The sequence below is a fragment of the Lepidochelys olivacea genome (genome assembly GCF_965140295.1).
Source record: "Lepidochelys olivacea isolate rLepOli2 genome assembly, chromosome: 4".
Lineage (NCBI taxonomy): Eukaryota > Metazoa > Chordata > Testudines > Cheloniidae > Lepidochelys > Lepidochelys olivacea.
In genome coordinates this window covers 74,850,508-74,868,511 of record NC_140414.1, presented here as the reverse complement: position 1 = coordinate 74,868,511, position 18,004 = coordinate 74,850,508, and the positions used below count along the sequence as shown (strand labels likewise).

General features: G+C 40.5%; 1 protein-coding gene across 4 annotated transcripts in view; it reads left to right on the top strand.

Annotated features, from left to right (window-relative positions):
- Nucleotides 1–726: 726 nt before the first annotated feature.
- Nucleotides 727–18,004, top strand: part of SPOCK3 (SPARC (osteonectin), cwcv and kazal like domains proteoglycan 3) — a gene marked incomplete at its 3' end in the record, with an annotated part of 384,412 nt that continues 367,134 nt past the window's right edge. For all 4 annotated transcript variants that reach the window (XM_084626848.1, XM_084626846.1, XM_084626847.1 and 1 more), the window contains exons 1-2: nucleotides 727–875; nucleotides 1,097–1,276. In XM_084626848.1, the coding sequence (XP_084482974.1) occupies nucleotides 1,097–1,276 (180 nt within the window). In that variant the 5' untranslated portion in view covers nucleotides 727–875. The remainder of the gene's footprint in view (nucleotides 876–1,096; nucleotides 1,277–18,004) is intronic.

Genomic DNA, 18,004 nt, shown 5'->3' with positions numbered 1-18,004 from the left:
TGACTAAAGATGCAGACAAATACCTAGTGCAATTTTCCTAAAGGGAGTTAGGTGCTTTGGAAAATCACACTAGGCACCTGATCTACTGACATCTTTAGGCATCTAAATACCTTGGTGCCTAAGCCACTTTTGAAAAGGGGGTTTTTAGGACCAGATTTACATACACGTTTAGATGCCTAAAGATGCAGATAGGCACCTGTGATTTATAAAAGCTTCTAAGCAAATTGGGTAATAATTACCTAAGTGCCAATGTACCTTTGTAAATCTGGCTCCCAGGCAATAATCCTGCAAGCATTTACAGGCATGCTTAGCTTTCCCCATGTGATTAGCCCCAATAAACTGAATGAGATTACTGGCGTATTAAACACACCTGTTGCAAAAACCAGCCTTTAGTTTCTTGTCAAGAGTTTCCCACAAGAAGCTCTGCCAAGGTGGGAGGGTAGAAAGCAAACAACAAGCCCCAGGAACGAGGCGTTAGTACATTTTGTGGCCTGGGGGCGAAGTTTTTCAAACCACTTGGGCTTCTGGTTTCAGCCTTTCTGTGGCAAACAAAACGCTAGCGAAATGATCCTCGTCAAAGCCAGGGGCTGATTCCCCCCGCAGCGTCAGCTTCCGCGGGGCTCAGTAGAACCCGCGCGCTCCTCGCCCCTGCATCGGGGGCCGCTTGCCCCGCCGCCTTGTGCGGGCCTTGGCCGGGAGCCGTGCGCGGAGCAAGGGGAGGGCCGGGGAGGAGGGCGGGGTGGAACGCGCGCAGGGAGCTGAGTGGACGGCTCGCGACGGCGGCGCGTGCAGCAGCTCCAGAAAGAGCCGGAGTTGGCAGCGTCGAGCCGCATTTCCAGTAGGAGCGGGGAGCCCGGTGCGGGGCTTGCAGCAAGGTGATGGGCTAGGCACCATTGCTCCACGCGCCCCGGCTTCAGCTCCCCTTCTCTCTCTGCCCTGCGGAGGGAGGGAGCGAACATCCCTCCCGCGCCTCTCCCCGGCTCCCGCTACCTGCCCTCCTCCCGCCCGTCCTTTGCCCGGGGAGCGCTCCCGTGTGGCACTGTGGTGTGGCTTCTTGTTTGTGAACCCCCCTCGCTTTGTGTCTCCTCTTGCACAGATGCTGAAGGTGGCAGCCTTCATGTGCGTGTGTGCAGCAGCGTGGTACAGCCAGGGTCTAGCAGCAGCAGCGGCGGCCGGGGGCAGGTCGGACCCCGGCAATTTTCTGGATGATAAACAATGGCTCACGACGGTCTCCCAGTATGACAAGGAGGTCGGACAGTGGAACAAATTCCGAGACGTAAGTTCAGCCCCTCCCCACCTACTCGTCTGGGTGCACCCGCGGGTGGGTTCGGCCCTTCTAGCTGGGGGAGGGCGGCGGAAGGGGCATAAGTTCTCAGACCCTCTCGCGTCTTTATGGCAGACCTTGCACGTTCCCTCCGCCCGGCCCCGGAAGGCTGGAGCGAGGCTGTGCTAAATTCTTCCCTGCAGGCTGGCTTTGATGGCATGGCAAAATATTGGCCCTTCTGCGCAGCCATCGCAGCGGTGCGGGCTGAACTTTTCTTGAATGATGTTTCCGCACCATGGCGGTGCGCTGAGTGTAAACACACAGCGAGCGAGGGGAAGATGTGCCCTCCCACGGTGGTGCTGCTGCTAGGCGATCCCTGATGTGCTCCTGCTGCTGAGCAATAAGGATCGATCCGGTCGCTCATAGGCCTTTAAAGAACTTTAGGCTAGAGCTGGCGGTGAGGGGGGATGTCGGCTCAACCGGGGGGGGGGGGGGGAGGGGAAGGGGCTACTTGCGCAGGGTTAGTACCGGCATCATAAGTGCTGATCTTTGTTGATCTATTAACTTTTAAAGGACGACGTGTGCGCCCCCCCCCCCTTTCTTAAGCCCCAGGCCTCCTTGGAGGTGACAATACAAGGCTTAACTCGGACTATGTCTTTTGCAAAGGGTCACTCAAGTAAAGGAGGCTCCCCCGGTCGGATCTGGCTGTTGCATCGTTAGCTGTGGTATGTCTGCCATTCTTTCCACCTGATTTGAGAGGAGCCCTGTAATAAACTGCCCTCTTCCGTTTCCAGTGTTTAGGATGTCAGGTGTGAGCTATTCCAGAGCTAGTCAGTCACTTTTTACTAGGGCATAGCCCACCTAGCTAGCTATTTTTTCCCCATTAGAATGGGAGATAGAAACACTGTACCAGCATTTGGCCTCCAGTGACCTCTGTAGCCCAAACATGAAATTCACAAGGCATCAAAGGAGCAAAGTGAAAAGAGAGGAAGAGGCAGTTGCCAGTGCAGGCAATGAAGACAAATCGGGTTCAGCTCCACAAATCAGTTCAAGTGCAATCATGATACTCTTGACAAATTGTTCCATGTGTAAAACGGAAAGACAGTAAGTTTCTGTTTAGAGTCTAGTGGTTTCTTCCCCTGAAATGGGGTTAACACCACTGCTATTGAAATATGGATTGTGTCTCTCTCTCTCTCCTGAAATGGATTACTGCAGAAATACTAATTTGGCTTAAAAATATGCTGTGTGTACTTTACAGTTTGTGTCAATATTGAAATTCATTTTGCAACACCAAGAAGTTCTAATGAGAAAGTATTAGTAGGATAACAGACTATATGGATAGCTGCTACTTTTCCTAAATACTTTTTATGAAATATACTACTATGGAACCTAAGTAAGGGTATAAATGGCTTGTATATCATAAGATATTTCAGCTCCATGGAAATAGTACCTGAACATTAAAGCGAATTCTTGCCCAAATATGAGCGTTAAATAGTGGTTCTGATGTCTCGGATCACTTCAGTTGTTGCCATAACAAACATGACAACTTAATTTAGTGGAAGCTAATGGGTTATTATTATTTTGTATACCATTACTGTTTGTTATCTTAAATGATCACTCTCCATTATCTTTGCCATGCCCTGGTGTATATATGTTTTTGTTTGTTTGTTTTTCAATCAATCAATTCCAGGAACTGTAAGGGTGACACAAAAGCTACAAGATGTAGGACTTATCTGCTCAGTGGATTTTTATTTATCCCTTATTGAATTGGCTTAAGACTCCAATATTCAAAAGGTTCGCCTCCTACAGTTTGTCGATAACACATCTCTGTAGTTGGCTCTAGTGATTCTGGGGAAATGATTTTTTTCTAAAAAGGAGCCATATCAATGCACTTCTGAACATTATAGCTTAATGTATATTTTAAGGTGAGATATGAACTTGAGAACTAAGTTTGCATGAATAAAAAATGAGCCAATTCTACGTTTATGGGAAATTCACTTCTACAATGTTTTACACAATTAAAACCTGTATTGTGAGTTATGTCAAACACCTCTTAAATACTAATATTTGTTTAAAAAAATTAAGATGTTGTGCTTCAGTAGTTTTTTCAGAAACATGCAGTGCTGTGTAAATATTATAGGATGAAGTACTGTTGTGAACAATGCCAAACAACTCATAAGTTAAATTTTATAATTAGACAATATCACTTCCATAAGATGTCTTCCAGACAGGCTGGAGATGCTAAGTGCTGTCTAATGTCTGTCTCTTGGGTGCCCATTGGCATATACTGGATATTAGCCAGGTAATTTACTCTGTGACAGGTAGGTATCCCAAGGGTTTTAAAAGTAACTATTCTGAGTGAGCACTGAATAAGATCGCTTTTAGGCAACCCTTACAAGTATGCTGGTTTATTCTTTGTTTTTATATACATTCTCATGGTTTTATGAAGTTGATATTTTTGTGAGGATTTTAATCTTTCTCATACAGAATAAGAGTTGGTTGCTTATTGTATTGAAATCTAACTTATTAGGAAGTGGTTATAGTAGAAAGTCTTTTGCAGTGAAGTATTACTATCTTTAAACTGTTGGTGGGTTTGCAGAAATCCATAGAATATAACGGGAGCAAATCAATAACTGAATGTATCCATTTGCCCAGCAGTTTGCCAAAATAAAATAAAAGGCAGAACCAATTTCAAGCAGCCTTGAACTACTACCTTCAATTCTTAGATAACTGAGTAAAACATTTTAATGAATTGGTGAAATGTTATAAACACATCCTACTAGTTATACATGACTTATGTGACTTTTTGTAACACAACTCTTTGAAATTGGGGTTAGGAACTTCATTGGTGCTTTAAAAAGTTTTAAGACAAGCAAATGTTGCCTCCTGCCTTAGGACAGAACAGCACAAATACATATACTTTACTTACACGCGCACACACACACACAAGGAGTTAAGATTGGAAGTGCAGCTTTGTGAGGCCTGTATTCATAATTTTTTTTCACTATTCAGAAGGAAACTAGAAAAAAAAACAGTTGTGTGCAGGAGATACTTTTTTCACACCAAAAAAAAAAAAATTCTATTAAAGACTTTATGAAATAATGATTGATTAATATGGAAGGTAATGACTGACTTCTGCCACATTGGCTCAATTTCTTAAATTTTTTTAATTTCACAATGAAAGAATGTTCATAAACATGATCTTTAACTAAATCTGATCTAACATAAATTTTCTTAACTTAATGTCTCCTAGAATGTCAGCATTTTAGGGAAAGTTTAAACAATGCAATCATTCATTAACTCAGTAATAATATTGGCTTAAAGAATCTTTACAGCTTTGTTCAGACAAACACGTAACTGATTATTTTTTCTTTGCCTGGAGTGTCTTTTTTTTTCACTGCAGTCCTTGATCTTGGTGACAAATCTGTAGAGAATTATGGAACTGGTTTATAAGGAGACTGGTCTCTCGTGTAGAACGCTGGAAAGCTGTGTATATGTTGGGGGCTACTATACACTGGCATTGATCTATGTGCAGAACTCTCATGGATGTCACTGGTTTTGTGCAAAAATTTAGGATAGAATGTTAAAGGTGTTTTTTATTTTTCTTCTCAGAAATACTTTAGCCCACTTTTTTTATACACAAGGTGTACTCATTCCCATGAGAGCCAGAAGTGTGACAGATCCGATGGATCAGATACAGGGCTGTATCTGAACTGTACTTAGTGCAGCTTGTGCAGGAAAGAGGGGTAAAAGTGCTCTAAGGTTCCAGTTATGTTTCCTCAGTCTCACTGCTGCCTAGCTGCAGACCCAGTGCTCAGAATTAAGCAGTCTTCTCAGGGCTATTGTACTCTATACTAGTTTTCAATTGCCTGCTAAGTGCTTCAGCCATGCCACCTTTTCACTTAGCTACATACTGCGCAGTGGTGACTGGGAATGGGGGGAGTGTAGTAGATGCCAATTTGAGGTGAATATTCTCTTGCCCAGATCCTGCTGGGTTTATGATGCTTTGTGCTGATGAACTGGAGCGAAGTGGCTGGTGAATAACCAGAAATCTGGTGAATGAATAATTCTCAAATTCAGCTTTCTTCTTTCTCTGTGGATTATCACTAATTCAAAATAGTAGTGTGCAAGTTGACTGGGTAGTGGTAATAGCATAATCTCTTGTTATAACATTGTAAACCCTACTACCTGATTTTTATATTAAACTCTTACTATACATAATGCAATATATCCAACAGAAACAAAACCTGGGAAAACTTTTTATTCTTTCTGTGACTTCTTTAAAGTTTTCTAGTGATCGTCTCTTGCTTCAGAATGCCGAATGCCTCGCCCCACCCATGCTGTTTGCAATAGGATTCAATCTGTGGCTTAGCTGCTGACTCTTTACTGCTTCCTAAAGAGCTGGGAGCTCAATATTTGGCTCAGATAGATACTATATGCAGAAGCACTCAGTTTGGTGCTGGTGGGGGAGCAGTGCAGACTTCAGCTCTACTCTGAGAAACCTGTCTGGGACAAATAGCTGATTGAGGGACTGCTGCTTGCTTGCCAGAGCCTATGAAGGGAAGGTAGGCCTGATATGGGACTACAGTAGTGATGTGATATTAATGCCACCCAGAAACAACATGGAAAAGATTACTGCTGGTTGTTCCATGCCTTTAGAACTGACAGCTAAAAGAAAATCTATTGCTTTGTGCACTTGACTGGGGAACCCAGTCGGGTTGGCTGTGAGCCTAGGAGTGATTGTCACACACAAAGGAGAATGAAATTTTTTTAAGTAACAGCCATGTTAGTCTGTATTCAAGAAAAGGAAAGGAGTACTTGTGGCACCTTAGAGACTAACCAATTTATTTGAGCATGAGCTTTCGCGAAACAGCTTCTATATTTGTTTGTATCACTATATTCCAGAAACTAAGTCCTAACTAGCTTTGGCTGTCCCATCTAGATTATCTATAGTTCGAGACTGCTCACAATCACACCACCTGAGTAAGGTTAGTATGGACACTAAACTGGGAGGAGAGGTAGATACGCTGGAGGGTAGGGATAGGATACAGAGGGCCCTAGACAAATTAGAGGATTGGGCCAAAAGAAATCTGATGAGGTTCAACAATGACAAGTACAGAGTCCTGCATTTAAGACAGAAGAATCCCATGCACTGCTACAGACTAGGGACCGAATGGCTCGGCAGCAGTCCTACAGAAAAGGACCTAGGGGTTACAGTGGACAAGAAGCTGAATATGAGTCAACAGTGTGCCCTTGTTGCCAAGAAGGCGAACGGCATTTTGGGCTGTATAAGAAGGGGCATTGCCAGCAGATGGAGGGACGTGATTGTTCCCCTCTATTCAACATTGGTGAGGCCTCATCTGGAGTACTGTGTCCAGTTTTGGGCCCCACACTACAAGAAGGATGTAGAAAAATTTGGAAAATATCCAGCGGAGGGCAACAAAAATGATTAGGGGACTGGAACACATGACTTATGAGGAGGGGCTGAGGGAATTAGGATTGTTTAGTCTTCAGAAGAGAAGAATGAGGGGGGGATTTGATAGCTGCTTTCAGCTACCTGAAAGGGGGTTCCAAAGAGGATGGATCCAGACTGTTCTCTGTGGTAGCTGATGACAGAACAAGGAGTAATGGTCTCAAGTTGCAGTGGGGGAGGTTTAGGTTGGATCTTAGGAAAAAGATCCTTTTTCACTAGGAGGGTGGTGATGCGTTACCTAGGGAGGTGGTGGAATCTCCTTCCTTAGATATTCTTAAGGCCAGGCTTGACAAAGCCCATGCTGGGATGATTTTATTTGGGGATTGGTCCTGCTTTGAGCAGGGGGTTGGACTAGATGACCTCCTGGGGTCCTTTCCAACCCTGAGATTCTATGATTGAATGATTACACACAATACTGATCAGAGAGGTGACCTCCATGGAATCTTGTGTGTCGTCCTTCTCGTTGAATCAATACTAAACCCAAACTCCAAGATGTGGTTAGAGGAAACTTGAAGGGTATGACTACACTTGGGAAAAAAGCCCAGTGGCAGCAAGTCTGAGAGCCTGGGTCAACTGACTCGGGGTCAATTTGCAGTATGGGGCAAAAAACAGCAATGTAGTCATTCGTGCTTAGGCTGCAGATTGGCTTTAGACCCTTCCCCTTTGCTAGATTTCTGAGACCAAACTGCAGCTCAAGTGGGAATGTTTACATTGCTATATTTTAGCTCTGTACTAAAGTCTGAGTCAGTTGATCCAGGCTCTTAGACTTGCTGCTGCAGGTCTGTTGTGTGTTAGTAGTGGAAAGGTACCCTAAGAGTAATAACTTTCACACAATATTTAAAGCCAAGTTCCAATCCACTTCTAATAATTAAACATGCTACTTTTTTGTTGCAAGCATGTTAATTACAGTGTTCCACCTGGAGTTCTAGGTGGATATAGTGTTTGTTCTGTCGTGCAGTATTGCCTTTTACCTCCAAGATGCTTATATTGTACTAAAATGATTTTTGTGTTGGATCCTTTGTGATGAAAATATGTTTATAGCAAATAAACAAATGTAACTAGGAAGCTGTGGCTGGAACATCTACGGTATTTTGATGTAACTATTACATGGAAGTGAATGAGATCAGATTTCAGACTGTTACACCAATGTCAGCTGTGAGGTGGGAGCATTGTAACGCTGAAGTTACTCTCTTGTCCTCTTTCACTGGGAAATGCTTTCACCTTCAACTCAGCTCCAGATGCATTACAATAATCCTGTCCAGAAGCGATTGGCTCATGAACCATTGTTCCTCTATGTAAGCAGGGTCTGAATGAGCTCTCCCCTGACATCTTGTGAGGAGCAGAAATCCTAGTTTTCATTGATTAACACCCCAACCCCATTCTCTGATTTAAAAAAACAAACCTGTATCAATTGAACACAATGTTTTACTGATATATATTTAAGATGACCGGCTGAGTCCTGCCCTTTCTTCTGATTATCTGAATTTTTGATTATCTGATCTGGCCCTGGTCCCAATTAGAACAGATAATTGGAGTTCCACTCTGTTTTTAACATTTTTGTAAAAACAAAGATTCCACATTTTTTCCCATGGCAAATTGATTTCAAGGATCCCTGGTGATGAGTGGGTCATAGGCTTTCAAATCCTGGTGTGTGTTTTCCCAAATTAATGCTGGGTTCCTTTTCCCTCTTTATTAAAAGCTTTCTTTGCTATAAACAGAGTCAGTGCTTGTGAGAGGGAGTATTGCCTCGTAGAGGTGCCCGGAGTGGTATTTAATGTTCCCAGATTAGTGGGTGGGAGCGTGAGCTGATCCTGGCTTGTATTGTTAAGAGGAACCCCTAGCTATTGAACGCAGCCCTTGTTGCTGCCAACTCCCACCTATCTGAAGGGTTACATGTAGAAGAAACTGGCTAAAGTTTCCTAATAAGTTGGAAGTGGAAGAAAGCATCAGTGTTAAAAATGCCATCTGATCTTCTAGGCTTGGAGAATAGATGAACAGGACCCTGAGACTTGTTACATAAAACAATTTAAATGAGGGCAGATCTAGCCTTGGGATGGTGTATACGGAAACTGAAGTTGCCGGGAACAATGAACTGGGGGTCTCCAGGACCATGTTGAGCAGTGGATCCCTTAGTCCATCTAAGAAGGCCTTTTTTCTAGAGGGGAGTCATCCCAGGTGTGTCTTGCCCTTTGCTTTGCTAACAAGGCTGATGTATTGAAAGGCTTTTGTTTCTAACCTATATTATTGGGTTCCTGAATTTGAAGTGGAGCAATACTGCTAATAAACCTTTTCTTTTTATTTTCCTGGGCTACATGGGGTGGTATTAAATTTGGGTTTCTATGATGTAGGCAAGATCAGGTGTTTTATCCAAAACCAGAATATGAATGGTGGCTGACCTTGAATTATTGTCAAATGTTAGAGGGTGTACTCTTCTCCTTCATCACATTTTGATTGAGGGTTCTACTGATAAAAGGATTGGCCTCAAATACCTGGCTGTAGGACTCTTCCATGGTGTAGTTTTCATCTTGGGTGGCCTGGTCCTAATTATATTAAAGCATGTACTTTAGTCTTTGTAATTTATCTGTTATAACTCTGTAGGTTTTATGAAGGCAGGAGTAAAATAAAAATAGTTAACTGAAAATTTACATAATTTAAATCAGACTCCGAATGTTAATTTTTGCTTAATAAATAAGTCCATAAGAAATGTCTGTTGGGGAAACTGCTACAGTTTACTTAGAAAGTGCACTTCTCCTATGTAGGTCATAAGGATCCAATCTGTCTGAATACTGGCTGCTCTTTCTTTGATCTTCAGAGTGATTGGTGCTTTTCAGATATCAGTTGTGGGTACAGGAGGGTTTCATTGCATCTTCTCTCTTGGCCCCAGCTACTGTTCTACTTCCTGTTGCATTGATAGTGGGTGGGTGTCTCGCCTTTTTTTTTAAAATACATATATTCTAGGGACAGTCTTGTCCTCTTCTCCCCTCCTGATGTCATTGTAGATGCAGGCAGTGCAAAATGTATTAGTCATATAATACCTCAAATGCAAAGCTGCATTTCACTGATCTGAGGTTTGAAGAACAATGTGAAACTAGCTATTTTACGGGATGTGTAGATTTCATTCCTGTAGTAACAGAACTTGTGATAGGAAAGCAGGAGTGTGTGTGTGTGTGTGTGTGTGTGTGTGTGTGTGTGTGTGTGTGTGTGTTGTGGCTTAAATTGGTTAAAAACCCTAACTTTCAGTACTTAGTGTTTCAGAAATGTTAGACTGCCAACCTGTGCCTAGGGTGACCTTAGAGATGTCTTGTGTTAAAGGTCTTGAAGATAAATTAATTCTATGCAGATTCAGGGAACTGGTGGTGGTGGGAAGAACTAAAAACCCCATGAATAAAGCTACTTTAAGGGAAATTACTGCTTTGTCCAATCCCGAAGAGCTATAAGATCTTTGCTCACCAATTCTCATAAAACTTGTATTTGTTATGCCTTTTTGGTGACTTTAGTATTACAATCTATTATAAATAAAGTGAATTTCATTGATTAATTTTAGAATGAAATTAGTAACCGGAAAAATGGCCAGTATTTTTTTTTAAACCTGTGACAATTATAAATTACTGTATTCTGTCATATATACTTTAGATTCTAGAAAGTAAATCTAAAACTTTCAGCATTTTTAAATGGAGATATGTAAATCGAAGTAAAGTCTATTTAGGATTTGTATTTTCTTGCACACTGGAACTCTTTAATTTGTATGATCGTCTTCAGTTTGTTTTCCTGTGTGGGGAAGTGTTTGGGAGGGGGTCAATTTTGGTCTATCTTTCAACTCTTGTTTCTGTGAAGAACTATTTTTTTCTTCTGATGTTCTGTACTAATCTCAAACTATTGTTAACTTTAAACAACTCTCTCTTGGAAAGCACTGGCTTGGAAGCTCTTTATTTAGGAGTAAAGTAAACTGTAATATTCTTTCTTTAGATTGGCTTTATAATCTAAGGTAAAGCAGATAACTCTGTTCAGTACTTATCTTTTATCTCCTTTCTCTGAACAATAATCTCTATTTTACTTGCTCTAGGTTATTTAGTGGATATGGATATTCACAGCTTGTCATGTCTTACTCCTTAAATCTTATTGGGATTGACTCCTGCCATCTGTGCCTACTATAGTGTAGTATAAATAGCTTTGATACAGTAATACATGGTGGTAGCAGCAGAAGCTGCAAGAGTTGTTTTATAGTTGAGGAGGAAGAATGAATGAAGCTACAGGATCCATTATTATTAAAAATTCTATATAGAATAGCTGAAATATTCAGATTTTTCACTCTAATCCCTTAAATGTATTTTTTAAATCTTTTCACATTTTTCAGTAATCATTATTTAAAATATTTGAAAGAATTCTTTCAAATAGCTGTTTCAAAGATGTAATACTAAAGTACTAATATTTAAACAATTTGTAGATCTTGGTCTGTTTTCAGATTTAAGCCCCTAATATTAAGTACTGAAAATGAAAATAGCTTGAATTTCAGGCATGCTGAGGTGCCACAACTCTGAGTAGAGGTGAGGAGCCGCTGAAAACTTGGGCCACTTAGTTAGGTTCTGGGCCTGTGATTCTTAAATTCATTTCACTTCTGAAATGTTATTTCTGACATGAGAACTTTTTCTGACCAAAAAATGCTTGAAATTAGATTATAAAACAGCTCTTTCTTTGGCTTATGGTTCTGATGACAAAGATTTTTTGCAAGTAAAATATTGTATCTGCAGCAATATTGTTATGAACTGTGCATGTCTGATTTTTAGTAAATATAATTAAACTTTTTGTATCTAAATCAGTTTGCGTTAACCTCTAGTTGAGCCTATTCAGTGCTGAGAACTGCCATATTTATCATGAATACAAATATAGTAACTTAGAGTGCCAATATAGTGTTAACATATAATTTAATAAGTGTTGACTCTATTCTCGTTATCTTCATAATAAAGTTTAATTTTCAGAAAGCAGACATTTGACAACTAGTAGTTGTAACCTTCAACATTCTCTTTTTGCTTCATTGCTTGCTATTAATCACTTGTTAGCTTTTCTTGGTGATGTTCATTGATTGCATGCCTGTCCTAGGGCAATACAATAGTCTTACTACTTTGCTGCTGTTGTAGTTAATGACTTATCAGGGAGATGCTGTGCACTGTAGAGGAAGAAGCACAGGGTTGGGAGTCAGGAAGAGTTTGGTTAAAATCCCTGCCCCGTTAAAGTTAATGGCAAAATTCCCATTCATTTCAGTTGGTCCAAGATTTCATCCCTAAATTCTAATCCTGGCTCTCATTGAATAGGGGCAACACAATACAGGACTGAACCTGCAAGACGTTGAACAGCTAAGGTGTTCAGGATCCTCAGCTCTCAGTGAGATGAAGATTCTCTCTGTTTGGCTCATAGAAACTTGCCCAATACACACAATGTCTGAAGGTTTGCTACGAGAAATTGTCATTACTCTAATTTTTTTCAGGAGCAACAAATGCACAATCCTTTGGTTAGGAGAGACTGCTCTAGACTCAGTTTCTCTCAGCAGAATCTATTAGGATATCTGCTTTTTAGCTGAGTGGTTGTTTAGAACAGTAGGAACCTTCAGGGCTATTCATGGCTGAAGACTCAGTGCTGCTTTGATAGATGGAAACAAACTGGAGTGTGCATGAATTCCTTAGCTTATGAAAGCTGTGTATTGCTGTGTGTTGTATTGGGTGTGAAAAGATGACCCCTTTTATTTTAAATATAGGGAAATGTTTTATTAAAGCAACAGGTTTATTTTTCCTTTTAATGACTAAATATTGGGAAGAAGAACCTTATTGTTAATTATAAAAATTGTGAGGTTTTTTCTAAATTTTTATGTTTTAGCTATTGTATTACTACCTAAACAAATCCTGCAGGAACCACAAAGCAATGGTTGTAGACAGACTTTTCTGGTGCTCAAGTGGACAACAACAGGAATCAGCTGTATAAAACTAGTTCCACTCCCCACTGGAGAAATGCATAAAACAGTTTGGTTAACTTCAGGAGCCCTGCTTGAAACCTCAGGAGAAGTTTAGGCAGGAACTTTCAAACAAACTTTTTGCCTTGAGGGGGGAGGCACTGACCGGGGCGGGGGCATGCATCAGACTGTCAGAAAGGCAGCAATTGCCAGGATTCTGACTGTTTTTCATAGCTCCAATGCTTAGGAGTTGCTTGGATCAAGTGTAATCTTCTGTAACTGGCAAGGAAACGCTAAGCTTAGGTAAGACACTATGTTTATGCTTTTTTGTTGTTTTTAACCCCTTCTCTGCTTGTGATGTTTCTATGGCTGAATAAAACTTACTCTTTTGAAAAAGTTAGTTTCTGTAATTGCATTTACCTGCTGAACACCGCTCCCAGAGAGGATTCTGTAGAAGGGGCTAAACCTAGCTGGAGGTGATATAGTTAAGATATGGATTGCTGTAATCTGCTGGTCCAGTCAAGAGTAGAGTGAATCATGAGGTCTTGCTCTGAAAACTGCAGGTCATATGGGATGTGCTTACAGAGATAGAGGTCACAGGTGCAGCTCACCCCTAACCTGTGACACTTGTATACTGGGTCTAAAATGGATGTTTACACAGTATGGGGATCTAAAACCCAAGGTCCTTAGTGGTGGTTTGTTGGAGGTGGGTGGTGAGGCAGGTTGGCAGTGGGACAACACTTGTGTAATGCTTAAAGTTCTCTCCTACAGATACTGAACCTCCAAAGGCATCCAAGTTTCACTCCCACAAAAATTTCCTACTGCTCCCAAGTTAGCACTCTACATTTTTGATTCTTCTCCAACCATTCTGTATATGTGTAGTTGTAGTTTACTGTTTCATGGGGAAAGTGCTAGGTGGCTCCCTCCTCCCACCCAATCTTTCAGCTTTTGAAAGTGGGGTGTCTGATGTGGTGACTTCTAAATTGTGGTAGTTATGGATACCTATAGCTAGACTTCATCTAGAATTGTATGTGCTCCGCATCTGTCAAAATCTGACCCTACATGTCTAAAACTGGAAATGCAACCTGAGCCCCAACAATTGGTGGCTGCTGTAACGTTTTTAGCCCACATCTTACTAAATAACTTGTTGAAAGGGCTACAAAAAATGCACAACGCTGATTTCCTGATGTTACCAAAGTTCAGCTAGCTACCAAATCCATAAAGTCCCATTGATTGGATAAGTAGTGCCTTAAACATTTTTTTTCTGTGCATAAGAAGAGTAATATGGATTAACTGTTCCAATGGAGTTCAGAATTTTATTGGCAATTCTAGGTTTCTAACTTGAGTATGTAATGCTGAAGAAGCAAGAATATGTTCAGTCCCCAAAGTGTGGCTTGTGGAAAGAAGCATCAAAATTATTAGTATTAAATGTCAGATGTCTTTTGTATGTGTTTAGACATTTCTAGAGTATTGTAGTGTAGAGTTTAACCTCAGACATCTTAAAGGTACCGAAGGATTCCTAACTAACATTCTTTGTTAAATAAGAAAATAGCATATTTAAATTAGAATCTAGCTAATACTGCCCACAACATTATGAAATAAATGTATAAATTATATTTCCTAATCAAGTGTCCTTACCCCTCAGACTGAGTTTGCTCCTGTCACTTGGAAAACCTAGGGGAATTTTTGGCCATGACTTTTGAATAAGTACTGATCATGTTTAAGCTTCTTAAACAATGATTTCTAGAAAAGTTTTTACCTTGTGCACGTCTTTTAAACACTTACTGCCAAACATAAGTCTTCTAAAAATATGCAAGTGTGAGACAGTAATGGGAGTGAGAAGGACTGAGGGAGCTGCCTACAAGGAGACTTGGAGCAGGCTTTCTAAATGAGCCAACCAGAAACATGAAGTGTGGGGAGTGAACCTCAAGTTGTAGTTCTTTGGGAAGAGCTGACTCTTTTTTGGAAGTCTTCATGGGAGTCAACTCTGAGCAGGGCAGCAGCAAGCTGAACCCCAGAGCAGGTCATCACCTACAGACTCTGAAGGAACTATATTGCTCAACCCAGACTCTGAGGTAAGAGCCATGCCCAGGGACAGATTTTTGGGACTCTTGAGTTTTACTTCACTGGGGTTTTTTGGTCTGAATAAGCTTAGACCCTAGTAAGGGTGGTGACTGGATGGCAAGAGAATTAAGTCTGTGTAAAAGAGGCCCAGAAGAGGGAGAATAAAGAGCAGGGCAATGCAGAGGCAACTCTGGCCATGAGGGGTGGCCAACTTGTTTACAGTACACTTCTTTTTGAGAAGGAAAAAAGTGTGGTGTTTTTTTTTTTTTCTGACTTGGATTACTGCAGGACACTTTTTTTTTTTTTTTTTTTTTTTTTAGAACTTCATTCATCTGAAAATAGAATAATAACTTGAATTTTAGCTATTTCACATTTAGGACCTAATTGTGTTTGCTTTTATCAGTAAGGGGTTAGGATTTTTAGTGTTCACTTACAGCCATAAGAGCGTCTTAATTTCTTTTGCCAGAGTAGTGCAATGGTGACAATTAAAGATTCATAATTGAATTGCACAACAAATCTAAATGATGCCAGTGTTTATCAACTCTGTTTCAGTTTAGAAAAAATGAAAATAAATGTGAAACCAAAAAGAGCTGTATTTTCAGAATTGACAACTGGTCTCTCAGTTGCTTAATTTAGGTACTTTCCAGCCGGGCAACTTGCTTATTAGACCAAGAACCTAGCCAAGAGCAGTCAAGCATGGGGAAGAAATGAAAGACATTGTGATTTACTGTTTTATGCTTGGTATCTGTCAAGATATGCTTGATTGAAAACTTTCATTTTCATATTGCTGAGTTGTTGTAAGGTTTAAAAAATAACCTCTTGATGATTAATGTTCCGTGACCCCGCATCATTAAGTGGCAAATTAAATATCGGGGTTACGATAGATATTCCTTTTTCAAACCTGGGTCTGTAAGACTCTAGAGCAGGGGTTCTCAAACTTTTGTACTGGTGACCGCTTTCACACACAAGCCTCTGAGTGTGACACCCTCCCCCTTATATATATTAAAAAAGTGTTAATTTATTTTAACGCTATTATAAATGCTAGAGGTGAAGCAGGGTTTGGGATGGAGGCTGACAGCTCCCGACCTCCCATGTAATAACTTTGCAACTCCTTGAGAGGTCATGACCCCCAGTTTTAGAATCCCTGCTCTGGAGCACTTGTTAGAATATGAAGCAAAGATTTATTGAATTTAAGTAAAGTTGAAAAACTCACTTTATTTCTGACTTTGTCACTATTTCCATCACTTTCTGCAAGACCTATTTCTTGTAGTGTTCTGCACTGGTCCTGCTGAAGTCAGTAGGAATCGTTTCATTGACATCAGTGGGAACTGGATCAGAATGTTGGTGATTTTAGTCCACCTGTGAAAACCTGCATTTGAACAGAAATCTAGTTTAAAAATTTTTTCCTGAATATTTTTGTCTGCATTTTGAAAAGGAAGGAAAGCAAATCAGAACTTAAGAACAAAATTAATCTCCCCCACCCCCTCACTATAGATTCCATGGGGGATATTTAATGGTCTGTTTTGTAGAGTGTGGTGTTTTTATTTGTTTTTTGAAATCATGTAGAAGTTCTTAATCTGTGGTTAGTCTCTACTGCTGGTTGAGAATTTTTTTTTAAATGGGGGGGGGAGTGGTTTCTGCAAAATCAACCTTTTTGCTGAAGAAAATGTTTTGCTAACTTATTTTATGTTTCCCATCGGGGAAGTTGAAACAATATTTTATGGATCAAGCTGATCTGTATCTAAATACTGTTTTTTTTGTCTAACTGAATTGAAATGTGTTGTAACAAGCTAGTTCACTGCTAATTTACATCTGCTGGACCCACTGTCTTGCCTCAGGGGAGTTGTAGTTGGGCTCCTATGTGCTGGGCTTCCTGACTGGACTTAATCTCCCTATGGTGCACTGTGGGCTCACCTCTGAATGAACCCAGCCCCATGGAACTTCATGGGAGATGTTGTACGGCTATTCAGTAAAAATTCACAAACAAAATTAAAAATAATTTTTCACACAACATATAAACTATGGAATTCACTGCTGCAGGATCCACTTGAGGCCAGATATTTAGCATGATTCAAAAAGATTTCTTCTCCGAATATCCATAGTGAGCACTTAATAAGAGATTAAATTACCTGTTTCAGGGCTGAAATTGGTTATTAATGACTGGGGATTAGGAGGAGACTTAATGTTGAGGGTCTACTGGTGGGTTTCTTGCACATTCCTGAGAAGCATCTGGTACTGACTGCTGTTGAATTCAGGGTCCTGGATTAGATGAACCACCCAGTATGGGAATTGGTACATTTCCTAATCTTGGTACAGATCAAGTATTAGGATGTAGCGTAACACTTTGATTTGAGCAGTATTGTGTAGATAGTGGGGTGGTGTGTTTGTTTGTTTGCTTGTTTTTTTTTTTTTCTTTTCAGTCCCTAGGTTGAAGATTGATGATGAAAGCTCGTTTAACTTCTGCAATTGCACTTTCAACCAATAAAGTCCAAACTTTATTTGCCCTAAATATGCTGAAGCTTCAGTCACATTTGGCTGAGGCTTTGTTAGCTTAACTGGTCATCAAGTCATCCTCAGCAGATTTTGAGTACTAGCCACCTTAAATTGAAATAAGTGCACTTTTTCCCCTTTAAGTTTCTGCCCACTATAATGTTTTTTAAAAGAACGCTGTCAGACAAAACTCCACATCATACAGTAGAAATATTTAGAAGTTCTAATCTAATTTTAAACAATTTTGACAGCTTTGGTGAACCTCACAAAAAAAGGGGGGGGGGGCGGCAGAACAATGAGATATACCCTAACATTGTAGCAAGGATCTCCTGGCATGCTGCAGCATTAGTTACTGTCAGCTGTGCCTTTTCTGATTTCTTTTGACCCAGTTAGCACACCAATTTCATGTCACACAGTGCTCAGATTAACACTCTATATATCTTGTTTCATGGCCAAATCTTGTGATCTCTTGCACTTCCTTGTAATGTTTATTTTTGTGACTAAGGAGAACTCCAAGCTACATAGCCTAACATTGGATGCCACTTGAGCTTCACTCTGATTTACCAGTGTCGTCAGAGCCCACTAAGGTCTAACATAAAATGGTGATGTGAGCAGTAGTTAAAAATACCTTGATAGAACCCTCTGGGGATGGTATATGTGGGCTGATTTGAATTACCTGTGTAACATCCTGGCTATAAATGCAGAGTTACATAATGGATTAGATTCTGATCTGTTACTTGAATATTAAATCTAAAGTAATTCCCTTGACTTC